Here is a 24,769-nt window from a genome sequence, read left to right as displayed (position 1 = left end):
CACCTCTCTGGTACCTGTGCAGTGATGTTCTGAATCTGTCACACTTGTTCCCAACAGGGCCAGGGAGTGGCAGCCAACTCACTGGGGAATCAGTTCTAAGGATCATCCTTGTCGGTAAGAGTGGAGCTGGGAAAAGTGCGACAGGAAACACCATCCTTGGGCAGGAGAAGTTTAAGTCCCCCATACTGGTGGCAACACCCATTATTCAGACATGTGGTGAAGGCAGCAGGACCTGGAATGGAAGGAAGGTTGTGGTTATCGACATGCCTGCTATTTTTGACACCAAGGACGCTGATGAACAAACCACCAGTGAGATCAATCGCAGTGTCAAGCTCTCCTCTGTAGACCCCTACGCTCTGGTACTGGTGACCCAGCTGGGCAAGTTCACTGAGGAAGACCAGCATGCTGTGAGGAGAGTACAAGAGATTTTTGGTCCCGAGGCCATGAAGCACATGATCGTCTTATTCACCTACAAAGAAGACTTAAGGAGTGGAGCCCTGGAGCAGTATATCTTCCACCCAGATAACAAACCACTTCTGCAGCTGATCCAACAGTGTGATGGCCGATACTGCGCTTTTAACAATAAACCTACAAGGGAGGAATGGGCTGCCCAGGTTGACGAGCTGATGACTAGGATTGCTCGTATGGTGGAGGAGGGGAATAAATATCAGGTGTGTAAAGCACCTGAGAAGCTTCAAAAAAAAGATGAGATGGATAAAAGTAAAGATGAGATGGATGAAGTGGAAGATGGAATGGAAATGGATATGCAGGAAGGATCTCAAGAGGAAGAGCACTCATCCGGGGAACCAGGTAAATCCCATTTGGGGTGGGGGGACAACACTGCTGACAGAAGTCAACAAAACCTACTTTTGTTGTATGTTAGGTACCTTAGGGCTTAACTACGCTATCGCGTGGGGTCGATCTAAGATGCATAACTCCAGCTACGTGAATAGTGTAGCTGAAGTCAGCGTACTTAGATCTCCTTAGCACAGTGTCTTCACTGCAATAAATCATCAGCTGATGCTCTCTTGTCTACTACGCTTGTGCTCCTCATTCTGGTGGATTACCAGAGTTGACAGGAGAGTGCTTGGCAGTCTATCACAATCCAGTGGGTAGTGTAGACAAGCCCAGTCTTTCAGGTGCTCAGCACCATCCCAGTGATTGAGATTGAGTTGCATCCCTTTGTAGTTCTCCTGTGTGTGTTTACCAGATTTCATAGTGTCAATGAAATTAGAGTTGGATGGAAGAGACCTACTAATTCACATTGAATGTGTATATTGGGGAAATGTTGGATTGTTCTCTACTCTACATTCTCTTTTTTTTTTTTTCTTCAGATTAGTTTTTATGCAAGTTTTTTTTTTATGGGCCTTTTATCACTTATGAGATGGTTCCATCTGTTCGGAAGGCTTCCTGTTACCTTACAGTTTCTTTTGGTTCAGTATAATACCATTATTCTTGGTTATAAATCCTTGAGCCACCCAACAAGTCCATCCTCCCAAAACACCAATCAGTTTTATTGCTGTTCGCTAGAACCCCTGTAACTTACCCTGCCTGGTGAGGAAGTGTTGAGATCTGAATTCAATATTCCAATTGTAATCACTTTCCGAGCCCTAGGGGCTCTCTCTCCCCTCTCTGCTCGTGGACACTTTGCATCTGCAGCCCAGTCATATTGGCTTTTTCTGCTGACATGTCAGATTGCAAACTGACTTCTAAATTGTTTCCCTAGACTCTAGAAAGTCATGAGGAATTTTGCTGCTCTGTCACCTGACAGACTCATAAGCATTTGTTTTCCTGTAGCACCTGGAGACTAAGGGTAACATTTTCAAACATGCTTAGTCCTTAAATCCTGCATCTGAGCCACTCGGAGACCCACACCTATCTCAGGCTGTGTCTACACTAGAAATGCAACAGTGGCAATAAAGGCACTATGATGGGGCAAGGCCAAATGGCTACAGTAAAGTACTGAGGAACAGGTATGTTAGCCCCAGGCTAAACAAATCCCTAGTACCACGGTAACCAAATGGCAGTTGTTCCAGGTTAATCAAGGCACCTGGGGCCAATTAAGATAGCCTGCCTTGATTGGCTGCAGGTGTTCTAATTAAAGTAGCTAATCAGGGCACCTGGATTTAAAAAGGAGCTCTCCCCAGTCAGGCGAGGAGGAGCCAGAGGAGAGGAAGTGCGTGTGAGGAGCTGGGAGCAAGAGGCACAAGGAGCTGAGACTGAGAGGCTGTGCTGCTGGAGGATTGAGGAATACAAGCGTTATCAGACACCAGGAGGAAGGTCCTGTGGTGAGGATAAAGAAGGTGTTTGGAGGAGGCCATGGGGAAGTAGCCCAGGGACATGTAGCTGTCATGCAGCTGTTACAGGAGGCACTATAGACAGCTGCAATCCACAGGGCCCTGGGCTGGAACCCGGAGTAGAGGGCGGGCCCGGGTTCCCCCTAAACCTCCCCACTCCTGATCAGACACAGGAGTTGACCCAGACTGTGGGTTCCACAAGAGAGGAAGATCACTGAGGTGAGCAAATCTGCCAATAAGCGCAGGACCCACCAAGGTAGAGGAGGAACTTTGTCACAGCACTTACTGCACTGACAGGAGGGGTTCTTCCATCATTGCAGTGAATCCACCTCTCTGAGAAGTGATCACTAGATCAGTGGAAGAATTCTTCTCTCAACTTAGCGCTGTCTACACTGGAGCTCAGGTCAGCTTAACTACCTCTCTCTAGGGTGTGAATTTTTCATACTCTTGAGCCATGGAGCTGGGTCAAGCTAACTTTCTAGTGCAGAGCAGCCCAGTATAGAACCTTTGATAAGGGTCAGTAAATGAAATTAGCAGTTGCTCTTTATCAACCTCACATACGGTGAAATCTTGACAAGAGATCAATTTATCAGGCAAACAGGTCTTGAAATTACCCCCAAAATATTCCCAAATGTACTGAATCCAATTCAATGCCACCAATATTAAATGACTAGTTCCATTAAGCAACCAGTTTGTCACACTCCTGAGAGGCTTTTAATGGAAGTGTCCTTCACTTTGATGTCACTTACTTGTAGACAGGCCTGTGAGGTTGCTTTCACTGACTGCAGAGATAAATTAATTTCTATTTGGTGGGGAGGAGACAAGGATCGCCTCTAACAAAATATAAAGGTGAGATTCTGGAGAAAGAACTATTAGACTGGATGGTCCTACCATTTCCCTGACTCTGTACTCCATTACTTGAAACCTCCCAGTGAACTGAGGCCCTTGTACTGAAATTGTGTTAGAGCACACATGGCCAGTTGTCATACCCAGGCACACCCTCCTTACTTGTCTCCTCCTTCCCTAGTTCATCTTCTAGCCTAATTATAAAAATGAGAACTAGGGCTCTCAAGGGACTTAAAAAAATTAATCACAGTTAAGCGCATTTTAAATAAGAGAATACATTTATTTAAATATTTTTGGATGTTTTCCACACTTTTCAAATATATCAATTTAAATTACAACATAGAATATAAAGTGTACAGTGCTCACTTTATATTTTTATTACAAATGTTTGCACTGTAAAAAAGAAACAAGAAATAATTTCAATTCAACTCAACTTATACAAGCACTTTAATGCAATCTTTTTCTTGAAAGTTGTCCTTACAAATGTGGAATTATGTACTCAAAACTAAAACAATGTAAAACTCTAGAGTCCACAAGTCCACTCAGTTCTTTCTGTTCAGCCAATGGCTCAGACAAATAAGTTTGTTTACATTTGCAGGAGATAATGCTGCCTGCTTCTTATTTCCCGAGTCACCTCAAAGTGAGAACAGGTATTTGCATGGCACTGTTGTAGCCGGCATCACAAGTTCTTCAAGTGCTTGCTCATATCCATTCCAGTTAAGTGTGCACACTCCGCGTGCACGTTCGTCAGAAGATTTTTACCCTAGCAACACTTGGTGGGTCAGCTGGGCGCCCCCTGGAGTGGCGCCGCTATGGCGCCAGATATATTCCCATGCCGACGCAGCCACCCTTCAGTTTCTTCTTACCACCCGTGTCGGTCGTTGGAACATTGGAACACGGCTTAGCTGACCTCCACTTCCCTAGCTACTCGTAGTTCTCGTGTATATAGTTATAATCCTTATATTTATATACTTATACATTTTTTCTTTACTAGCATAGTTAGTTTAGTAATAGTTAGTGGGGTTTGGGGAGTAGCCCCTTCCCCACAACCGGTGCCAGAGCCCATGCCCAGCTCACTGGTTTTTAAACTGTGCTTGGCCTGCCACAAGCCGATGCCGACAGGAGATCCGCATGACTCCTGTTTGAGGTGCCTCGGGGAATCACACTTCACAGCTAAGTGCCCCATTTGCAAGGCTTTTAAGCTGAGAACAAAATGGAGCGGGACTTTCACTTACCCTCCACCTTTGGCACCAAGCGCTGGTCACTCGGTGGGCAGAAGTGTCTTCCCCAGCACCGGACCCCGCCTGCACTGCCAAGGCCTCTCAACACTGGCCGTCGCCAGCACAGAAGTCGATTCAGCACCGCTCCCTCTCTCCGAGGTCGAGAGAGCCCGCGATTCCTCCTGCCAGTGCCTGACAGCTCCCTGGCACGTGCCGTGGTTGAGCTCCCTGCTCCTGCTGCTTCCTTGCCAACTGCACCACAGCCAGAGAGCTCGTCTAAGGCGGATCACCCGGCACCAACACCTGCCGAGGCACTGACGACATCGGCGCCGTTGAATCCAGTGCCTGACAGCTCCCCGGTACGCACTGTGGTTGAGCTTACTGTTCCCTCCAAGCCGGAGACATTCTCAACGGCGAGGGATCTCATTGCCACGACAGAGTAGATGCTGCCTGAACCCCTGGCACCGCCGGTGCAGGTAATACAATCTCTCTTGTCAAGCCTCCCTTGATACAACCATCCTCTGTCGGCACAGAAGAGCTGCACCGTTCATGATCACGGTCCCGCAGACGCTCCAGGTCCCTTTGGCACTCCCACTCCCGACGCCACTTGCAGTCCCGATGCTGTTCTCCTCGGTACCGGTCACACTTGCCACACCGGTCAGTGTCCCGTTCACTGGCACTGCTACAGGCACTGTGACTCATGTAGCCGCTCCCAACCTCGATCTCGGTCTACCTCCCAGCACTGCTCAGGTCGCAGGTCCAGATCTCGTTCCAGGTACTGGTACGCCTTCCAGTCCCAGTCCCTGGTGCCAAGTTGGGCAAGGTCTGGTAGAGTCAGACTGCCCATGATTTTTCAGCACCTTCATGGCCATCTGGACACACATCAGTGTCTTCCCACGCAATTCTGATGTGCCCACCAACAACCTGAGAGCCCATCAGGACCTCCTAAGGAGGGTAGCACTCAATGTGGACCTCCAGGTGCAGGAGGTCCCGGAGGTAGGGGACCCGGCAGTGGACATTCTGTTAGCGGTTGCCCCACTAGAGGGGCCCTATCCATTTATTCGGACCTTCCAGGTGAATGCCGACCCTCTATGGAGGGTACGACTACTTGTATGTCCGTCCGTCCTCCCTGCTCACTAGTCGTTGAGTCCGTTAAGGAAAGGGAATGGCATGGCCAGCAGGCACCAGCCCCGAAATCGAAGGAGGCTAGGCGAATGACCCTACTCAGCCACAAGGTGTACTCTGCAGGGGCCTTACAGCTCTGCGTGGCAAATCAACAAGCCTTGCTTAGCCCCTCTAACACCTGGATGACGGTGGATAAGTTTATGGAGCTTCTCCATCAAGACTCCTGCCAAGAGTTCACTGCCCTCTTGGAGGAGGGGGAAAAAGGTGGCCAGAGCTTCCCTTCAGGCCTCATTACCATGAGGAGCATCTCATGGCTTCAGGTTTCAAACCTCCGGCCGGAGCAGCAGTATACCATTCACAACTTACCATTTGATAAAGGCCTCTTTGCGCTGAAGTCAACCCCAGGCTGCAAAGCCTGAAGGACAACAGTCCTAATGTGCTCTCTCAGTGTGCATATGCAGATGACCTAACTCAGGCCTTTCCATCCCCAGCCATCCACTGTACTCTGTGCCTAGCCACAGACAGGACTTTGGCAGACGGCGCGGCCGAGGTGGTCGCAGACGACCGTCAGGACCCCTAGAGGGCCAAGATAGAGGTCCCTCACAATCACCACTGGGACCAGAGATGAAATTTCGAAGGTGTGCCTGAGGGCAGCATACCAGTTACAGGTGGGATCCCACTCCTACTTCCCCTTGGCGTAGTCCCAGTTAACTCCAGTTTGCTGGCTCCTACACATGGTGGAGTATGGGTACCACCTCCAATTTGTTCCAACCCTGTCCCTCTTCAGGGACTCCTCTCCAGAGCAATTCCTCTTATAAGAGGTGCAGACACTGATGGACGAAAGGAGCAAGGGGCTTTACTCCCGTTATTCCCTAATCCCTAACTCGTACAGAGGTCTCAGACCTATCCTAGACCTACGAGGACTCAACCAGTTTATGATAAGGTTGAAGTTCCGTATGGTATCCCTGGGAACCATTATCCTGTCTTAGGATCTTGGAGACTGGTATGCCACCCTCAATATGAAGGACGCATACTTTCACATTGCCACCTTCCCTCCGCACAGGAGATACCTCCGCTTTCAAGCCAACCATCGGTACTTCCAGTTTACGGTCCTGCTGTTTGGCCTTTCTACAGCCCCATGGGCATTAACCAAGTGTATGGCCATAGTTGCCACCCACCTCCGCTGATGTCAGATATGCGTTTTCTGTATCTGGATGATTGGCTTATCTGAGGAGACTCCGAGACACAAGTCACTCAGCATGTGGGCATCGTCAAGGACCTATTCACATCTCTAGGCCTGATCTCTATGGAAACATCCACTCTGGTTCCCACACAGAGGTTAGACTTCCTAGGAGCTATCCTGGACTCCAACCTAGCCGGAGCCTGCTTACCACAGTCGTGGTTTCAGGTGATGGCAACAATCATCCGAGGGTCTGCAGACTTTCCCAAAGACCTCTGCTCGCACTTGTCTGATTCCTGGGTCCCATGGCTGCCTGCAAGTTTGTAACCCAACACGCCAAGCTCCGCCTCTGTCCTCTCCAAGTTTGGCTCAAATCGGCATACCAGCCGGACAGGGACCCAATGATCACGATAGTCACCATTCCCTCGAGCACCCTAGGCTCCCTAGAATGGTGGCTAACTCCCTCCCTGGTGTGGGCAGGGATGCCGTTCCATCCGCCCCAGCCCTCCCTGTCCCTGATGACGGACGCATCATCTCTTGGCTCGGGTGCTCACCTCAGTCACCTTCAAGTTTAAGGCCTTTGGTCTTCTCAGGAGCTGGCGTTCCACATCAATGTCCAAAAATGAGAGCAGTCTGCCTGGCGTGCCAGGGGTTCCAGCAGCAGCTGCGAGGCCATGGTGTCTGTGTTTACAGCCAACACAACGGCCATGTGCTACATAAACAACCAGGTAGGGACATGGTCCTCCTCCTTTTGTCAGGAGGCCATCCATCTCTGGGACTTTTGCATAGCCCACTCGATTAAATCTGGTAGTGTCCTTTCTCCCAGGCATTCGGAACGCCTTGCCGCTTTGACTCAGCAGGTCTTTCCTGTCTCATGAGTGGTCGCTCTGCCCGATGTGATGCATTCTGTTGCCAGAAGTGAGGACTTTTCCTCACATAGACCTGTTCGCTTAGCGCGAGAACAGGAAATGTCCGAGGTCCTGTTCCTTCCAAGGTCTCTCCCCGGGATCGATCTCGGACGCTTTCCTCATGCCGTGGAAGGGCCAACTCCTTTATGCCTTCCCACCATTCCCCCTGGCTCATTGGGTCATGCTCAAACTTTGCAGGGGCAGGGCGCACATCATCATGATCACTCCAGCGTGGTCCAGGCAGCACTGATACACCATGTTGCTCGACCTGTCAATAGCCAACCCAATTACCCTGCCACCCCACCCAGACCTCATAACTCAGGACCACAGCAGGCTTCACCACCCGGACCTGCAGTCTCTTCACCTCACGGTGTGGCTGCTGCGTAACTTAATTGGGGTAGCAGGAAGCCTTCCACCTGGTCAGCGTACCTGGCCGAGTGGTATCGTTTCTCCTACAAGTGCAAAACACTTGATCTTACTCCTGCTGAGGTCTCCATCCCCTCTATTTTGGACTACCCTCTGGCCTACAACAGCAGGGCCTAGCGGTGTCATCGCTGAGGGTACACTTGGCAGCCATCTCTACCTTCCACCAAGGCTAAGGTGGGCGTTCCGTGTTCTCACACTCTATGGTTTCGAGGTTCCTCAAGGGCTTGGAGCGCTTACACCCTCAGGTACGCCGCCCAGCCCCAACCTGGGACCTCAACCTGGTTTTAACCAGATTTGTCTCCCCCATTCAAGCCGTTAGCGACCTGCTCGCTGCTGTACCTGTCTTGGAAGACAGATTTCCTCGTAGCCATTACATTGGCCAGACGAGTCTCCGAGCTCAGGGCTTTTACGGTGGTTCCGCCGTACAGTATGTTCACAAAGACAAGGTGCAGTTATGACCACACCCGGCTTTCCTCCCTAAGGTGGCTTCAGCCTTTCATGTTGCCCACACTCAACACAGTGGGGACAACAATTGCACTCCCTGGACGTCTGTAGAGCGCTCGCATTTATATTGAGCGGACAAAACCATTTCGTAAAACGCCCCAACTCTCGGTCGCCGTAGCAGACTGAAGGAAAAGCCTACCTGTTTCCTCTCGGAGGATCTCATCTTGGGTGATGACGTGCATCCGCACTTGTTATGATTTGGCTCACGTTTCCCCAAGCCACATCACCATGCATTCTACCAGGGCTCAGGCTTTATCTGCCGCCTTGCTGGCTCGTGTACCTACCCACGAGATCTATCGCGCAGCTCCATGGTCCTCAGTCCATACCTTTTTGCTTTGCATTATGCTCTGGCTCAACAGTCGAGGTGCTGCAGCCTCTGGCTCAGCAGTTTTACATTCTGCCACATTTCACTCCGACCCCACTGCCGACGTAAGGCTTGGGAATCGCCTAACTAGAATGGATATGAGCAAGCGCTCGAAGAAGAAAAGACGGTTACTCACCTTTGTAACTGTTGTTCTTCGAGATGTGTTGCTCATATCCATTCCAAACCCGCCCTCCTTCCCCTCTGTTGGAGTAGCCGGCAAGAAGGAACTGAGGGGTGGCTGGGTCAGCAGGGGTATATAGCCGGTGCCATAGCGGCGCCACTCCAGGGGGCACCCAGCTGACCCACCGAGTGTTGCTAGGGTAAAAATCTTCTGACGAACGTGCACGCAGCACATGCACACCTAACTGGAATGGATATGAGCAACACATCTTGAACAACAGTTACAAAGGTGAGTAACCGTCTTATATTTACATGCCAGATGTGCTAAAGATTAATATGTCCCTTCATGCTTCAACCACCATTATAGAGGACATGTGTCCATGCTGGTGGTGGGTTCTGCTCAATAACAATCCAAAGCAGTTTGGGCTTGCACACATTCATTTTCATCATCTGAGTCAGATGCCACCAACAGAAGGTTGGGTTTTTGTTTTTGTTTTTGTTTGTTTTTGTTTTTTTTTTTGGTGGTATGGGTTCTGCAGTTTCTGCATCGGCGTGCTGCTCTTTTAAGACTTACAAAAGCATGGTCCACACCTCATCCCTCTTGGATTTTGGAAGGCACTTCAGATTCTTAAACCTTGAGTCGAGTGCTGTAGTTATACAGAAACTTCACTTTGTGTGTTGTCAGATCTGCAGTGAAAGAGTTCTTTTTAAGAACATGTGCTGGGTTATCATCTGAGACAGCTTTAACATGAAATATATGACAGAATGCAGGTAAAAACAGAGCAGGAGACATACAATTCTTCCCTGAGGTGTTGAGTCACAACTGTAATTAATGCTTTTTTTTTTTAACGAGCATAATAAACATGGAAGCATGTTCTCTGCAGTGGTGGCTGAAGCATGAAGAGGCATACAAATTTGTAGCATTCTGGCATGTAAATATCTTGCAAGGCTGGCTACACAGGTGCCATGCGAGCACCTGTTCTCATTTTCAGGTGATGTAAATAAGAAGCAGGCAGCATTATCTCCCATAAATGTAAACAAACTTGTTTGTCTGAGCAGTTGGCTGAACAAGAAGTAGGACTGAGTGGACTTGTAGGCTCTAAAGTTTTACATGGTTTTAGTTTTGAGTGCAGTTTATGTAACAAAATAATTCTATATTTGTATGTTGCACTCACAATTCAGAGATTGCACTGCAGTACTTCTATGAGGGTAAATTCTTTTGTTATGCAGTTTCCCCTCTCTTGGTTTAATGCTTATCTCCCTCTTCTCCTCCGTGCCATGGCCCTGCTGCTGCTGTGCCCAGGCATAGGGTGGTGAGGGTGGGGCCACACAAGGACTGGGTGCTGGGCTGGTGGGGTCTGCCATTGCTCCTCTTCATGCAGACTGAGGTCTCCCTCTCTGGATCACTGCAGCCAGCCTTCAGGCAGCTGGGTCCTGCCCAGGATGGATCCTGCACCTACACCCTGCTGAGCAGAGCACCTACCGCCACCACTCAGGGACAGATTTGCACCTTATGCACCTCTAGGCACAGCATCTTCAGCACCCATCCCCCCTACACTGATCCTGGTGTGTTCCATAAAAATGGAAACTTTTTTAACCCACTTTTAACTTATAGGCACCCCTAAAATGCAAGTGGCCCCAGGCATTTGCCTACTATGCCTAATTGGAAATCCAGCCCTATCACTGTCCCAGCCCAGGGCGCTGGGTGCAGGGTCTCGCCACCACTTCCATAAAGCTGACATGGGGTGGCAGCGGATCACACACAGGACGTGCCCCCACCCCTGACCCACAGAGCTGTGTCAGCAGGGACCCCCAGGCAGGAACCCAGGGGAGCGGGAGCAGCAGCCAGCGGTCTCTGCTTTATTCTGTACACAGAATGAGTGCTCGAGCTCTAATCTCAGACCGACAGCCTCCCCTTCCCCTTCCCTCTCTTCTTACTGTGTCCCTGGCCTCCTTCCAGTGACCCCTGCAGTTCCACCGCCTCTTCCCCCCCCCCCCCCCGCCTCACTCATTCCGGCCCATGCTCACTGCCACCTCCTTTCCCTGTCAACCTCTCATTCTCTCGTCTGTCCCGTCCTGGCTCTCGGGTATCAGCTGAACTCTGGTGCACGTGCTCCACACCCTTGGGAGGGGAGCTCCGCTCACAGGGCCCCATTTCCTCCTCCAGCTTCCCCCTTGCTACCTGCAGGAGCTCAGGCCACACCCCAGCCCTTCCTGTGAACAATGGCAGCAGGGCTCACTCACTATCCTGGTGGTGGGACTGGGACCCGGCAGCTCCTCTCCACCCTATGTTCCTCCTGCACTCCCTATTCCCTCTACTGCCCATTCCTGTGAGTCCTCCCACCCTCATACCAGTTACCAGCCCAGCCCCTCTGCTTTTCTGCTCAGGCCCCTCCCTCCCATCCATCACCCTCCCCTCTGCCTTCTCCCTGCCCTGCCCTGACCCTGGTAGCCAAGCAGCAGGTGCTCAGTGACGGTGAGAAGCAGCAGCTCAGCACGCTCCCCACTGGCACACAGAGCTACCAGCATCGAGCCTGGAGACAGCCTGTGCTGTGCTCAGTGACCTCCAGCCCCACAGACAGACCATGTGTCCCCATTCTGTCCAGCACATTGGGTGTCGACAGCTGTGTCTTGTCTTAGGGATGTTGCTAGTTCCTTGATCTTACTGAGATACGGGAAACTGCACCTGCTGGTAATTTGGAGAATCTGCTGAGTCCATAGATTCAGGGGTCGGCAACTGGGTGCCAAAGGTTGCCGACCCCTTCCATAGACATTGTTACTGAGACCTGGCTGGATTAGGTGTGCTGCAGGGTGGGCACTGGGGTTACCTCCTCTTGGGGATGCTGCCAATCTCTCCAAAAGTGCTCTGCCTGCTCTTGGGGATCTTTCACTCCCCACACTGGGCACAGAGTCAAGTGACATGCACATGTATCCCAAAGATCTGCCCATGAACCTCAATCTGATTTCACAGCACCTCTCCCCTTGCAATCCTGGGGCTGCAGCCTTCCCTCCCCATCCACCGCTTTATCCCCAGTCAAGGCCGGTGCAAGGAAGTTTTGCACACACACACACACACACCCCCAGCCCTGCAGCAGCTCCCCGCACCCAGCCCCCATGGCAGCTCCCCACTCCCTGGCCGGAGGAGCCCTGCGGTAGCTGTGCACCAGAGCTCACCTCTGCTCCGTGTCCACCCTGGGCTGGCGGCTGCCACTGCCGCCGGCAGCTCAGACTCCCTCTCTGTCCCAGCAGCAGCTGCTCAACCATTTAAAAAACATTTGGGGGCTCCCTGCTTTTTGGCATCCCCAAATCTTGGCACCCTAGGCAACTGCCTAGTCCTCATAAATGGTTGCACCGGCCCTGTCCCCGGTTTACCCTGTTCCAGCCTCATTTCAAATCGGCCCCAACTTGCTGCATCCTGCTCTTCTCCAGTCTTGGACCCACAGCTGTGCCAATAAAGTCCAGTCTTCATCCGCTGCTTCTGTCTGGAACCAAACACAGCTCCATTAACAGGCCTCAGACCCAAATGCAGTACTCTCCAGTCCTAGGTCTGTCCTAACCAGATGGTGCTAAGTGCTGTGCTGTGCGATTGTTTTCCCAGTATATAAAGGTTCACTGGGATGAGACGTAACTCACTTCACTTTCAGAAGGAGTTATTTGGAGCCACAAATCTTTGTCTGCCCCCTCTTTGGCACCTGCGTAGTGACATTTTGAATCTGTCACACTTGTTCCCAACAGGGCTGGGGAGCGGCAGCCGACTCACTGGGGAATCAGACCTGAGGATCATCCTCGTCGGTAAGAGCGGAGGTGGCAAAAGTGCGACAGGAAACACCATCCTTGGGCAGGAGAAGTTTAAGTCCGTACTGGAGGCAGTGCCCGTTACTCAGACATGTAGCAAAGGCAGCAGGATCTGGAATGGAAGGAAGGCTGTGGTTATCGACACGCCTGCTATTTTTGACACCAAGGACTCTGATGAGCAAACCATCCGTGAGATCTGTCGCTGCATCGTGCTCTCCTCCCCAGGGCCCCACGCTCTGGTGCTGGTGACCCAGCTGGGCCGTTTCACTCAGGAAGACAGGCACGCCCTGCAGAGAGTACAAGAGATTTTTGGCCCCGAAGCCTTGAATTACACGATCATCTTATTCACCCGCAAAGAAGACTTACGGAGTGGAACCCTGGAGCAGTATATCTCCCACTCGGATAACAAACAGCTTCAGGAGCTGATCCAACAGTGTCAGGGCCGGTACTGCGCTTTCAACAATAAAGCTACAAGGGATGAACGGGCTGCCCAGGCTGAAGAGTTGATGACTAGGATTGCTCGTATGGTGGAAGAGAAGAAAGACCAATCATTCTACACTAATGAGGTGTATGAAAAGGCTAAGAGTCTTCCAAAGGTAAAAGCCATGTTTTGTGAGAGAGATAAAAGAACACGTCAGTGTGTAAAAGGGGTGGCTGAGCTGAGAGAATTGATAAAAACGCAGAAATCCTTTGAGAAAAAAACAAAGAAGCCTAATTCCTGGAGTTGGCCTTTCTCAGTACCAAGTATCTCAATGCCAGAATATTCGTGGTTGAGAAATGATGGTAACTGAGCTACGTCTATTTTCTGGTTCTCCTGTGGTTTTACCAGGCTTTGTAGTGGCTCAGGAATTAGAGATGGCAGGAAAAGAACTTTTTTTATCTCTTCTTAAGTAAAATTTTCAAAGCGTCTCATGGTGTATCTACACAACATTTTGGAGTGTGCGAGAGTACGTCTCTCAGCCCAGGTTGATAAAAGCCCAACCAAACCCTTAGGCTCCAGAACCCGAGCTTTAGTTTGAGCTGAAGCTTCCCAGAGCTGTTGCTAATGCTGGTTTTAGAGCACTAGTGTGAGTCCTGCTAGCCCAGGCGGTAATGCTTGCTCCAAAATGCTGTGCAGACGTACTCCATGTGACTTCAGAGCCTGTGTCCTACTTTCTCCAGGTCTTGGGGGGGCTGAGACTTTGGAGGATTGTTCTCGACAGTATCTACTCCAATGTGTTCCATTCAGTGTTAAACAAATCACTATTGGAAATAATCTTTGTTGATTAAAGCCCTATTATCTGTTAAGAAAATGTCCTGCTACCCTAATTGTTCTTTTCTTCAATGTCACCCAGTTATCCCTATGTATAAACCTTCAGCCCATCCTAAACAATTCAGTTCTTCCAAATGCCCAACCCATTTTACTGCTCTTCTCCAGCACCCTTGTAATTCATCTTTTCTGGTCATGAAATGCCAAGATCTGAAAGTACCATTCCAGGAGTGATCACTTCAGGAGTTCAAGCCAGTCCTGTCACCTCCCTGCTCTGGGACATGATGGTTCTGCAGCCCAAAGGCAGATTGGCTTTGTCTGCTAACACCTCACATGACAAATTCTCCTGTCTAATGTATGGGATGTGAGAGAAACACACAATCTCTTAAAGTCATTAAAAGAATTTCACTGTTCCATAGCTCTACGAATTCCTAAGTCCTGCATCTCTACAGCTCATATGTCCTCACCCTATATTAGTGCAGAGTGTTTGTTTATACAGAGATCAATAAGTCAAACCATTAATTAGGATTTGTTCTTTACTACTATTATGAACTGAGAAATCTGTACCAAAGACATCTTATTGTGAAAATGTGTCTTAGACTGCTTAATTTTGAGTGGTTTATACTGCAGCAATCTTTAGAGATGTTGAATTATTTTATATTCATGTTTTTGATTTATGATAATGAAATTGAGCCTGTAATCTAAGCTTCTGATCTATGAAATATTAGACAGGTGTAGTGAAAAATAAATGAAATTACAATTAATTTGGTTGAGACTTTGTTTTTGTTGATACATTGGTTGCCAAAGCTTGTAAAAGCCGGCAGAAGATACGTACCCTTTAAAGAGAGAGACCCTAACAAGCGTTCTCCTTGTTCTTCTAAAGTATTACAGAAGTAATAGTTTCCTGGTAACAAATATTAGAATTGTACATGCAAGACTAGGTCTGGATTCTGCTTTCTCTAACTCTAAACTGGTTTGTCTCTAAAAACTACTCTTACAGTTTGCACTTGTATTTCAGTGAGTTACAATAAAATATTTTCACCCTAAGAGAACAAAACAAAATCCCATATTTGTAACCACACGTAAAACAGATGAAAATCACCCTAGTGCAGGGAGTCAGCACCAGGCCAAGGCACCACTTTAAACCCACTTATGGTACTTAAATCTACTTAAAGATCTATTTTAAGAGTGTGTGTGTGTGTGTGTGTGTGTGTGTGTGTGTGTGTGTGTGTACTGCCTCTGTATAGGGGTGAAATTCACCCATAACATTTCAGTTACAGGCCCCATCTCTGAACATGTTTATATTGACACTTACATAAAGAATTTAGACTGATTAAAAATCCGAGAACTCGTTAAAATATTTAAACGTGTTTGTAAAAAATCATAAGCTGAAATTGAACACCAGCCATAAGAACAGCCACACTTTGTCAGACCAATGGTCCATCGGGCCCAGGATCCCGTCTTCCAACAGTGGCAGGTACATAAGAGAGAATGAATAGAACAGGAATCATTGAGTGATCCTCCCTTTTTGTCCACTCCCAGCTTCTGGTGGTCAGTTTTAGGACACCCAGAGCATGGGGATTGAGTCTCTGATCATTTTGGCTAATAGCCATGATGGAGTTATCCTCCATCAACTTATCTAGTTCTTTTTTGAACCCTGGTATATTTTTGGCCTTCAGAACATCCCCTGGCAATGAATACCACAGGTTGACTGTGCGCTGCGTGAAGAACTTCCTTTTGTTTGCTTTTAAACCTGCTGCCTATTAATTTCATCAGATCACCTCTAGTTCTTGTGTTTATGTGATTGGGATCAGTAACACAGCCCTATTCCCTTTCTCAATACCACTCATAACTGTATAGACTCTATCATAGTCCCCTTAATCGTCTTTTTACTTGAACAATCCTAGTCTCTTCAATCTCTCCTTGTGTGGAAACTGTTCCATACATTTTTGTTAGCTTCTCTGTGCATTTTTCATTTCTAATATTTTTTTACAGGTGGGGTGCCCAGAACTGCACAGCATGGATTTCTATAGTGGCAGATATTGTCATTATCAGTCCTTTTCCTACTAGTTCCTGTCATTCTTTAGGTTTTCTTAACTGCCTCTGCACATTGAGCAGATGTTTTCAGAGAACATGACTCCAACATCTCCTCCTTGGGTAGTAACAGCCAGTTTAGACCCCCTCATTTTGTATGTATAGTTGGGATTATGTTTTCCAACGTGAATTACTTTGTACTTATCAATACTGAATTTCATTGAGAATTTTGCTGCCTGGTCACCCAGCTTTGTTGAATCCCTTCTTAATTCTTGCAGCCAATGTTGGATTTAACTACCTTGAGTAATTTTGCATCATCTGAAAACTTTGCCTTCTCCTGTTTAACCCATTTTTCTAGGTCATTTATGAATATGTTAAAGAGCACAGGCAGGAGTGGCACCAGGATTTTTGGCGCCCTAGGCGCAGGGCTGCCTCTAGCCATTTTGCTACCCCAAGCCCGGCAACACACCAAGGGGGGCGCTCTGCCGCTCTCTGGTTCCGTGGCTCCGGTGGACCTGCCGCAGGCATGCTTTTGGATGCTCCACTGGAGCTGTGGGACCAGCGGACCCTCCGAAGGCACACCTATTGAACCAATCACAGAAGGCCCCTCAGCATGGGTAGTAGGAGCAGAGAAAGAGAAGGGGGGGGCTAAGCAAGGAGCCCTACCAACTACAATATTTCTTCCTTATTTACTAATATCATAAAGGTTCTGACAGTCAAGCCCCTGGCTTAATGAGGCTCTTTCAACTGAGGGTGGCCCCCTCATTTGGCCCAGGTTAAGCACGATCCTGCATTTCTGTATTCCCACAATAATTACAACATTGGTAACCATAGTTCACTACCCGACATTCAGTACTAAGGTGATTTGTACCCAACACCAGCCGAAGTTGAGCACATTGACACCATGATGCCTGCTGAATGTGTAAGCAGAGCAGGAGCAAATTGTATTTACATAAACACACCCAAGTCTCTCCCACTCCCAGCTAGCTGTCAGGGAAGCAGTCATTCAGACCCTGCTTACACTTGTAAAAGGCAGGATGGACCTATGAAAAAAAGGCCTGTCCCTTGATCTCAGTGGGGCTGGAACCCCCACTTGGTGCCTGGCCAAAGGGTGTGTTCAGTGCTATGCATGGCCAGGCTGTGCTGTGGGGTTTGGGGACGAGTGTTACCGGGGAAAGCAGCTAACAGCAGCCCCTAGCACTGCAGCTCTGATGGCATCAGGCTAACAAAGCACCTGGGGCTCCCTGGCTCCCATGGCCTTTCTGCAGGTCCCTCCTCAGCACAGGGCATGTGGCAGGCAATGACCCAGCTGTAACCCCCTCTCCTGGCATGGGACAGATGGAGGGGAGCGAGGAGCAGCCAGAGGGGATGATGGTGCCACCCAGCCACTGAAACACAAGACAAACGCAATCAAACCCACCAACCCCAGCTACTGCCTGCAACGTGCTCCCAGAGAGAGTGAGCGAATGCACCTTCAGTAGCCATGGGGGAGGAGGAACCCTGGTGTGAAATGGGGGAGCAGAGGGGAACACACAGCCCAAGTTTTAGTCTTGTGCTCTCTCTCCACATTCTCCGTGCTAGGGCCACAGCACTGGACTCGGTTTGGTTTGCTTGATAATAAAACATTAGCCGGGCTCTGGTGTTTCCAGATCACTCTGTGCTGCAGGGAGCAGCCTGCTCTGGAGATGGGCAAGGGGCTGGACAGGCCTTTCCCACCTCTAAGGGCTACAGGAAAATCTCTCCCTGCAGAGGGGGAGGTAGAGAAACCAGGTCTGTCTGTGCTGTGGGCGGCTGCTCGCCCACTGCTGGGGTTTGGCGTCACCGTGTGGCCTTTTGCTTCCCCAATTGATGATGTGCGTTAATTGCCATTGTTTATCCAGGCTGCTGTTATGATACCAACAGTGGGAAAGACAGAGGAGTTATTCACAGATTTATCTTCCCCACTGGTGGATCTTGGGCTGTTTCATGTAACAGCAATACAGGGAGGAGACAAGGACAAAATCAGAAGCTCGGTAACTTTAGGGTGAATTTCTGCCAGCACAAGTGGCCAGGTGACTCCAAGAGCAGCCGCACACACAGCAGAGCAGAACTTGGCTTCCCGTTGTCTCTTTCCTTGTGCAGCGTCTCCCTGGGGGTCATCAGCAAGGACTGAACCCAAGGGGCTGACACCTAAAACCAGGAGCCGCAGCACTTTGCCAAGCAAGTAGAAACACAGCCAGTGCTCTAGGCAGGGCTGGATTTATACCTTACACGCCCCTAGGCCCAGCATCTTCAGCGCTTCCCCACCCCCAGCCGACCTTTGTGTTTTCTGTAAGAAATGAAACTTTTAACCCACTTTTAACTTTTAGGTGACCCTATAACATTGGCGCCCCAGGCAGGTGCCTACTGTGGATAACTGGAAATCCGGCCCTGGTTCTAAGAATGTCCTGAACACACCGATACTGTCTGGCAAGCAGTGGTTAGCAGTGGTTAGTGACGTGGGGCTCAGCAGTTATACCGAGGAACACACAAATCACCAAATTTCTTATTACAGCCACTTCTGATCATCGAACATCAGTTTCTGAGCACCTAACCCAGTGTCAGGGATTTTTCTTATCCCGGACGGCTCAGGTTTCATTGTCCGACCACAAAGAGACAGGTAACGACCAGCAAAAATCCAACTATCAAGTTCTTTATTGTAGCATGCCATACAACAGAGAACTGCCCATCTCACTCCATACAGAACCAGCCACCCCCCCCGCAGATTTAGACTGCCTTTATTAGCTATTCCATCGCATCACAGCCACTTTGTCGCATTATCACTGTATTTTCCCAGCATAGAAAGGAGGAACAAAGAACAACTGTTATGTCTCGATAAGCTTCATGGTTAGTACAAAAAAGTACAAGTTGCTTCAAAAAACTTCTGCAAGCATTTTCCCAGCCTTTGCAAGCTATTTCTTATCTAGCAAGGTCATGCAGTTGTTAAGATAAGTTCCTGTCTGCATCCTAAAACTTGCCCATACCAGTACTGCCCTGGCGTCTTCCTTTGTCATTCAGTGTTAAACGCATTCTGAACTATATGCATTTCCTCACCTTTTGGGGGCGAAGCCAGACTTTCACGCACCTGCTCCCCTACTTGGTGTAAACTTTGCTTGTACCAATCAGAAACGAACACACACAGTTTTTGGGCCCCGTCCCCTATGACACTTCTATGATGTCATAGTGGGTATTTTAGGCTGGTCTGCCATGAGCAGGCAGAAGAGGAGAAAGAAAAAAGAATCTTGTGTACTTTGTGCACACCCGTAACCGAGCCTGATCACCTCGAAGCCTCTCTCAGCTCACGTGTTTTAAGCAGAGTTTCTACATTTGCTGGTCGTTATGAGTTGGTTTGTATTCGTAAGTATTGGTTATTACTAAATGCTGCATCTGTGTTTATAAATATTGTTTACTGCACCTTTGTTTATAAATATCGTTTGATAGTAAATATTTTAGCCATTGTATGTTTTAAGTTCCATTAACCCTATTAGCTAATCATACGCTGCTCCCCTACCGCTTGTAACTATCCCCAATAAAACTTTAAATTAATTAATTTTAGTTGTGTGCGTGCCTGCAGTTTGCATCGTGACCCATATCCTCCTTGCATCCCTTACCTATACAGTCTATTGCCATGTGCAGCCTGGTAAATAACAGGTCTGCATTTTTCTTTCGCCCCTAAAAGTACGTGGCGATCTACATGGTGTCACGAACAGGATGCACGGAGGTTGGGCCATGCCCGTGGCACACTGCAGATCGCGCAGATAATGAAACTGAACAGTTCCAACATTTGCAGTTTCACCTTCTTACTAGCTAAAATTCAACTAATCCAAAAATCGAATGGATCTGTTCTCTTGGCTCGGGCAAAACTCTAAAAGGCTATACTGTACCATTAAGCCTGGCCGATATGGGATGCCTCCTTCGGTGCCACCTGAGCTTTAGGAGTCAGCCAGCCGATTGTTCCCTGCAGCCTCAGTGCACGGAGACTGTGGAAAACCTCGGTGCTGCAGATCCCTCTCAACTTTGGAGAGAATGTAGCCGCATTGTTAGAAAATCTGGAGGCACCGTTTCCAAATTAATTCCCCCACCTCGGGTAATACCTGCTGATCCGGCACATAAATTATTATGCCAAATGATAAAAGAATTAAATTTGATTAAGAAAACCAAAAAATTGCGACCCGATGAATATAAATCTGAGGATGTTTCCACCATCCTGTTTAGCATGATATGCAAGGCCCTCGATCTGCGTTCTGTCCTCCATGGAGGCACAATGTTTGCAGCTAAACAGGCAGCCCCAGGCTCTCCTAAAGGTAATAATGAGAAGAAGACAGAAAAGGTAGAGCCCATCACTACCCCCCCCAAGTCCCTCTCGGAAAATTTTGCCACCCCCATATGAAGCTCCTAAAACTCCTCTGTATCCAGCTCTGCCAACAGCCCCAGAATCTGCAGAATCTGAAACCGTAGCAGAAGCTTTGCCTATTGCAATAACTAAAACTAAAATAGACGCACAAACAGGCAACACCACGCAGGTTACTGAACTGCGAACACGTACTAAGGCCGAACTTAAAGAGCTTTTAAAGGAAACGCAACGAAAAGCGGACGAGGCATCTATGGTTTGGGTCGGGCAGCTAGCCTTAGAACACGGAGCAGAATTGGTGGACCACGAGGAGGCCGGCACCTTAGCCAAAACGACCAATTGGGCACGAGGCCCGGGTCACGCTTTATTAAATAATCGCATTTGGCCACTTACCACCCCGGCAGCTGCCATTTTAGCAATGAAAGGCAGTTTTAAAGGATTATATATCCCTCCGGGAACTTTAGTTACTCCATACGATCTAATATGGGCAATCGCAGGAGCTTCCATAGCCCTGTGGGATCCAATACAAAATCCACTTAATTTAACTATTCAACAGCAATTGGTGGCCACACCCTTTATATACGTTACTGATCCCACTCAAATTCCTGTCTCAGCAGAGGCGGCTAATTTGGCATTAGAAGCTGCCCCGGGAGCTGACACCGGTGCCATGCTGCACTTGCATGCGGCCGTTCGCAGACCCATCTTAACGTTATTTGAAGTGGTTAGTAAAATTAAGTTGTTACTGCCACCCCCGCCTGTTGTTCTCCCAGTTGATTCGCCACCAAAAAACCCTCCAAAAAGTCAGTTTAATCCCCAAAAATATCCTGAGCGAACTAAAGCTGAATGGGCACTATTCGGCTTCCTTCTTAACAAAGGGATCCCCAAAGAAGCCCTGCGTAAAATGTCAAACCCAGAGCAGCAAAATGTAGCCGAACAGCTAGGCTGGAAAAATTGGGAGGACTATGTTAGGACAAAAAACGAATAGGGGCCGGATGCTGCCCGGCCCAAATTAAAGATCCCACCGATGAACGCCCATACGCCACCCTGTTAGTTAACGGTGACACGCCCACTTCCTTTTTATTAGACACTGGAGCTCAAGTTAGCGTTATTGAGCCCAACGTTCCCCACTGTCCCACTGGCTCCTTTATGTTTGTTCAAGGTCTCAATGCAGTACAAGATAAACCCATGGTTTGGGTTAAAATTGCCCACGGAAAATACCTAAGAAAAATAAAAGCCTTGTTGGGATAAAAAAATCTGCTAGGTGTCTCAGATATTAAAAAATTTAAACTGCATGATCAAATTCTGCAAGCCCTCCTTATAACCGTAGGCGATCATTCCCCCTATACCCCCGAAGTAGTTAACTCCCAGCCATGGAAATTTTCCCCTATTCCCACAAAATCCGAAGGGCTTCCCCTTATTGAAGCTTTGCTCACTCAGCTTCTAGAAGAAAAAAAAATAGAAAGGGTCACTGCATCCACCTTTCTGTCCGCGGGGTGGGGTATTCCCAAGCCCGGCGATCCCTCTAAATATCGCCTTGTCATTGATTACAGACAAGCTAACAGCCGTGTAAAGCCTATCGCATTTTCCAGCTCTGCCACCTTTCCCGAAATACAGCGGCAACTAAGCGATGCAAGTAATCAGTGGACATGTACTCTTGATTTAAAAGATATGTTTTACCAAAACCCACTCCAGGACACACAAGGAATCTTAAACTTTGCTTTTAAGGGCGTCCAATATAAATGGAAAGTTTGCCCACAGGGGTTCTGTATTCTCCTGCACTTGCATTGTCCCATCTCAATATTACATTACAAAAGGTAAAACCCCTACAGGATGTGTACGTGCTAACCTATGTAGATGGCATTGTCATTTGTGGGCCCAATCCACAAGCAGTTCAAAGTACCACCCAAATGATAATTGATGCATTAGAAGCAGATGGGTGGCAAATTAACAAAACAAAGAGCCACCTGCAGGCCAGCCAGCAATTCTCATTCTTGGGACTCCAATTCACTCCCACCACTCACACCCAAGCCCCAGCCAGTGTATTAGACCCTTGGACAGAAGCCCCTCCACAAAATAAACGAGAGCTTCAGCAGCTATTAGGTCTCCTTAATTATCACCGCCAATATATCCCGGCACAGCTAATTTTTAACCTAGAAATCCTACAAAGCTCTCTCTCTTCTAAACGCTCCCGAGAAGTATGGAACGCATCAGCACAACAAAGCTGAGAGAAACTAGCTGGCTGGTTCGCCTCTAACCCCCACCTCGCCCGTTTTAATTCCCGAGAACCCCTCAACATTAATTTGTTTATTACAAAACACCATGTAGGGTTCACTGTACTGCAACATGGTAATGCTATTTACAATTGGGCCCATCGCTTGTCTGGACCCCAGTACAACTATGGTCTAGTGGGAAAAATGCTACTGGCTGCATCCAGTGCGCGTCACTGGTCCCAACTCCCTATCCCAGGCACCCTGCCTGGACCACGTGTTCATTTAATCCCGTGGCTTACAAGTACCCCTCCACCCGAGTTTCATGGCACCACTCGCACCTGGCAGCTTCTATGTTTCCAGGTTGAGGGAGCTTGGCAGGCATGGACCCTAACTCCCAGCGATAACATCTTAGCCCCCCCCCTTCACCAACCATTATGCATTGAAGTAAAATATAATCCCTGGGTTGTGTCTGACGGGGGCACCTCACCATCCCCTAGGGCAGGAGTTCTTTGTTCCACATGTAATCACTTTAATGTGCAGTTGCTGCCCCCCTCCTGCTCCGCACAAGAATGCGAGGTGCAGGGCGTTCTTTTAGCTGCCCAACACGTTGCTAATGCCCACTCTGCCAACAAGCAAGTTGTTTTAGGTATCGATTCTCAATTTTGTTTAGACATTTTAATTGAGCAAGCCTCTCCATCAGCTTTTGTTAAATTGTGGGACCAAATTTTTGCCCTAATTCGTAAATTCTCTCACCCTTGGTTCGTTACGCACTGTCCCTCCCATCGACCAGACTCTAACCCCCTGCATTCCAGTCTTGATCAAAGAATGAGAGAGGTCTCCCAAATTCATATGGCAAATTCCGCCGTACAGGCAGACCCGCTGTTGCGCTGGCTCCACGAAGAATGGGGACACTTACCACCCACAAAATTGTACGGCCTGTTATCTAGCTTTTCCAACCAAAAGCCTGACATTAGCCGCAGTCAGTGCGAGCTCATTGTTCAGTCCTGCTTGCAGTGTGTGCAGGTAAAAACTATGAATCGTCCCTGATATGAGCGCTCTGCATACGCTGCAGAACACTTTGCCCCAGGTAGTACGTGGCAAATTGACTTAATAGGACCCTTGCCAGGTGCTCGTCGTTTTCCAAAAGCCTTAGTTACTGTCGATCTGGGGTCTCGACAAACCTTTTGTATTCCTCTTAATAAAACCAATGCTGCTTCTGTCGCTGTGGTTCTTAAGCAAACAGCAGCTGCCTGGGGCACTCCCACTGAAGTCCAAGCAGATGGTGGACCACCCTTTACCAGCAAAAGCATTGAACAGCTCATTTTCGGATGGGGGGCTTCCCTTCACATCCATACTAAATATCATCCTCAAAGCAATGGTGTGGTAGAGCAAAAAATTGCAGTCCTTAAAACTATGTTGCGAACAACAAACCCCAACCCTGATTTTAAAAACTGGAGCTCATTTTTACCCCAGGTACTTATCGCACTCAACAAAAGTTACTCTCGCTGGCCTCACATTTCACCTACACCTAAGCCGCCTTGGTCCCCCATGTTTAACACCGGCCAACTGGTTTGGCTTACAGAACCCCAAGCCTCTGGCCATTGAAAACCTATAAAAACCACCATTCTCCAGTCTGGCAAGTACCCTAACACCTACTTAGTAGCTACAAGTACCCCGGTAACAAGCTAGTTCATCATAACTGGCTCAGCAAATGTAGTTCTTAATAAACAAACTAATGCCCCTGAGCAGGGCTCCTATTATTCTGTTTTACAGGTTATACTGCCCTTTCTCACAACATCTTTGCCCACGGAACGCTTAGGAGAAGGTGGACTACAAACATGGTTCGCCGCCTACTGGGTGCAGGAGGTCAGCGGAAACCAGTCCCTGTCAGCGCTGAATCCAGAAGATTGTCTTGTTTGCTCTGCTCAGTTCTCACCTAAATATCCATTACCCTTTCAATTTGTACCAATCGTTTATCATTTTTCTTCATTTAATTTGTCTAATGTAAATTGTTCTTCCCCCTGTGTGCAATGGGCTGCTTCTAGTGTTTGCAATAATTGTTCTTCACTATTTAATTCTTATGTGTTTCCAGCTCTTAATGCTTCAGGTCGAAGTGATCATA

At 48.4% G+C, this 24,769-nt stretch overlaps 1 protein-coding gene across 5 annotated transcripts in view; it reads left to right on the top strand.

Annotated features, from left to right (window-relative positions):
* The window catches only part of LOC115645285 (GTPase IMAP family member 8-like), a 38,900-nt gene extending 24,102 nt beyond the window's left edge, over positions 1–14,798 (top strand). For all 5 annotated transcript variants that reach the window (XM_030549695.1, XM_030549698.1, XM_030549696.1 and 2 more), the window contains 2 exons: positions 58–810; positions 12,726–14,798. In XM_030549695.1, coding sequence (XP_030405555.1) covers positions 58–810; positions 12,726–13,576 — 1,604 coding nt within the window. In that variant the 3' untranslated portion in view covers positions 13,577–14,798. The remainder of the gene's footprint in view (positions 1–57; positions 811–12,725) is intronic.
* Positions 14,799–24,769: the final 9,971 nt, after the last annotated feature.

Source organism: Gopherus evgoodei, chromosome 2, assembly GCF_007399415.2.
Source record: "Gopherus evgoodei ecotype Sinaloan lineage chromosome 2, rGopEvg1_v1.p, whole genome shotgun sequence".
Classification (NCBI taxonomy): domain Eukaryota; kingdom Metazoa; phylum Chordata; order Testudines; family Testudinidae; genus Gopherus; species Gopherus evgoodei.
The sequence above is the reverse complement of the archived record's forward strand: the minus strand, read 5'-3'. Positions and strand labels throughout refer to the sequence as shown.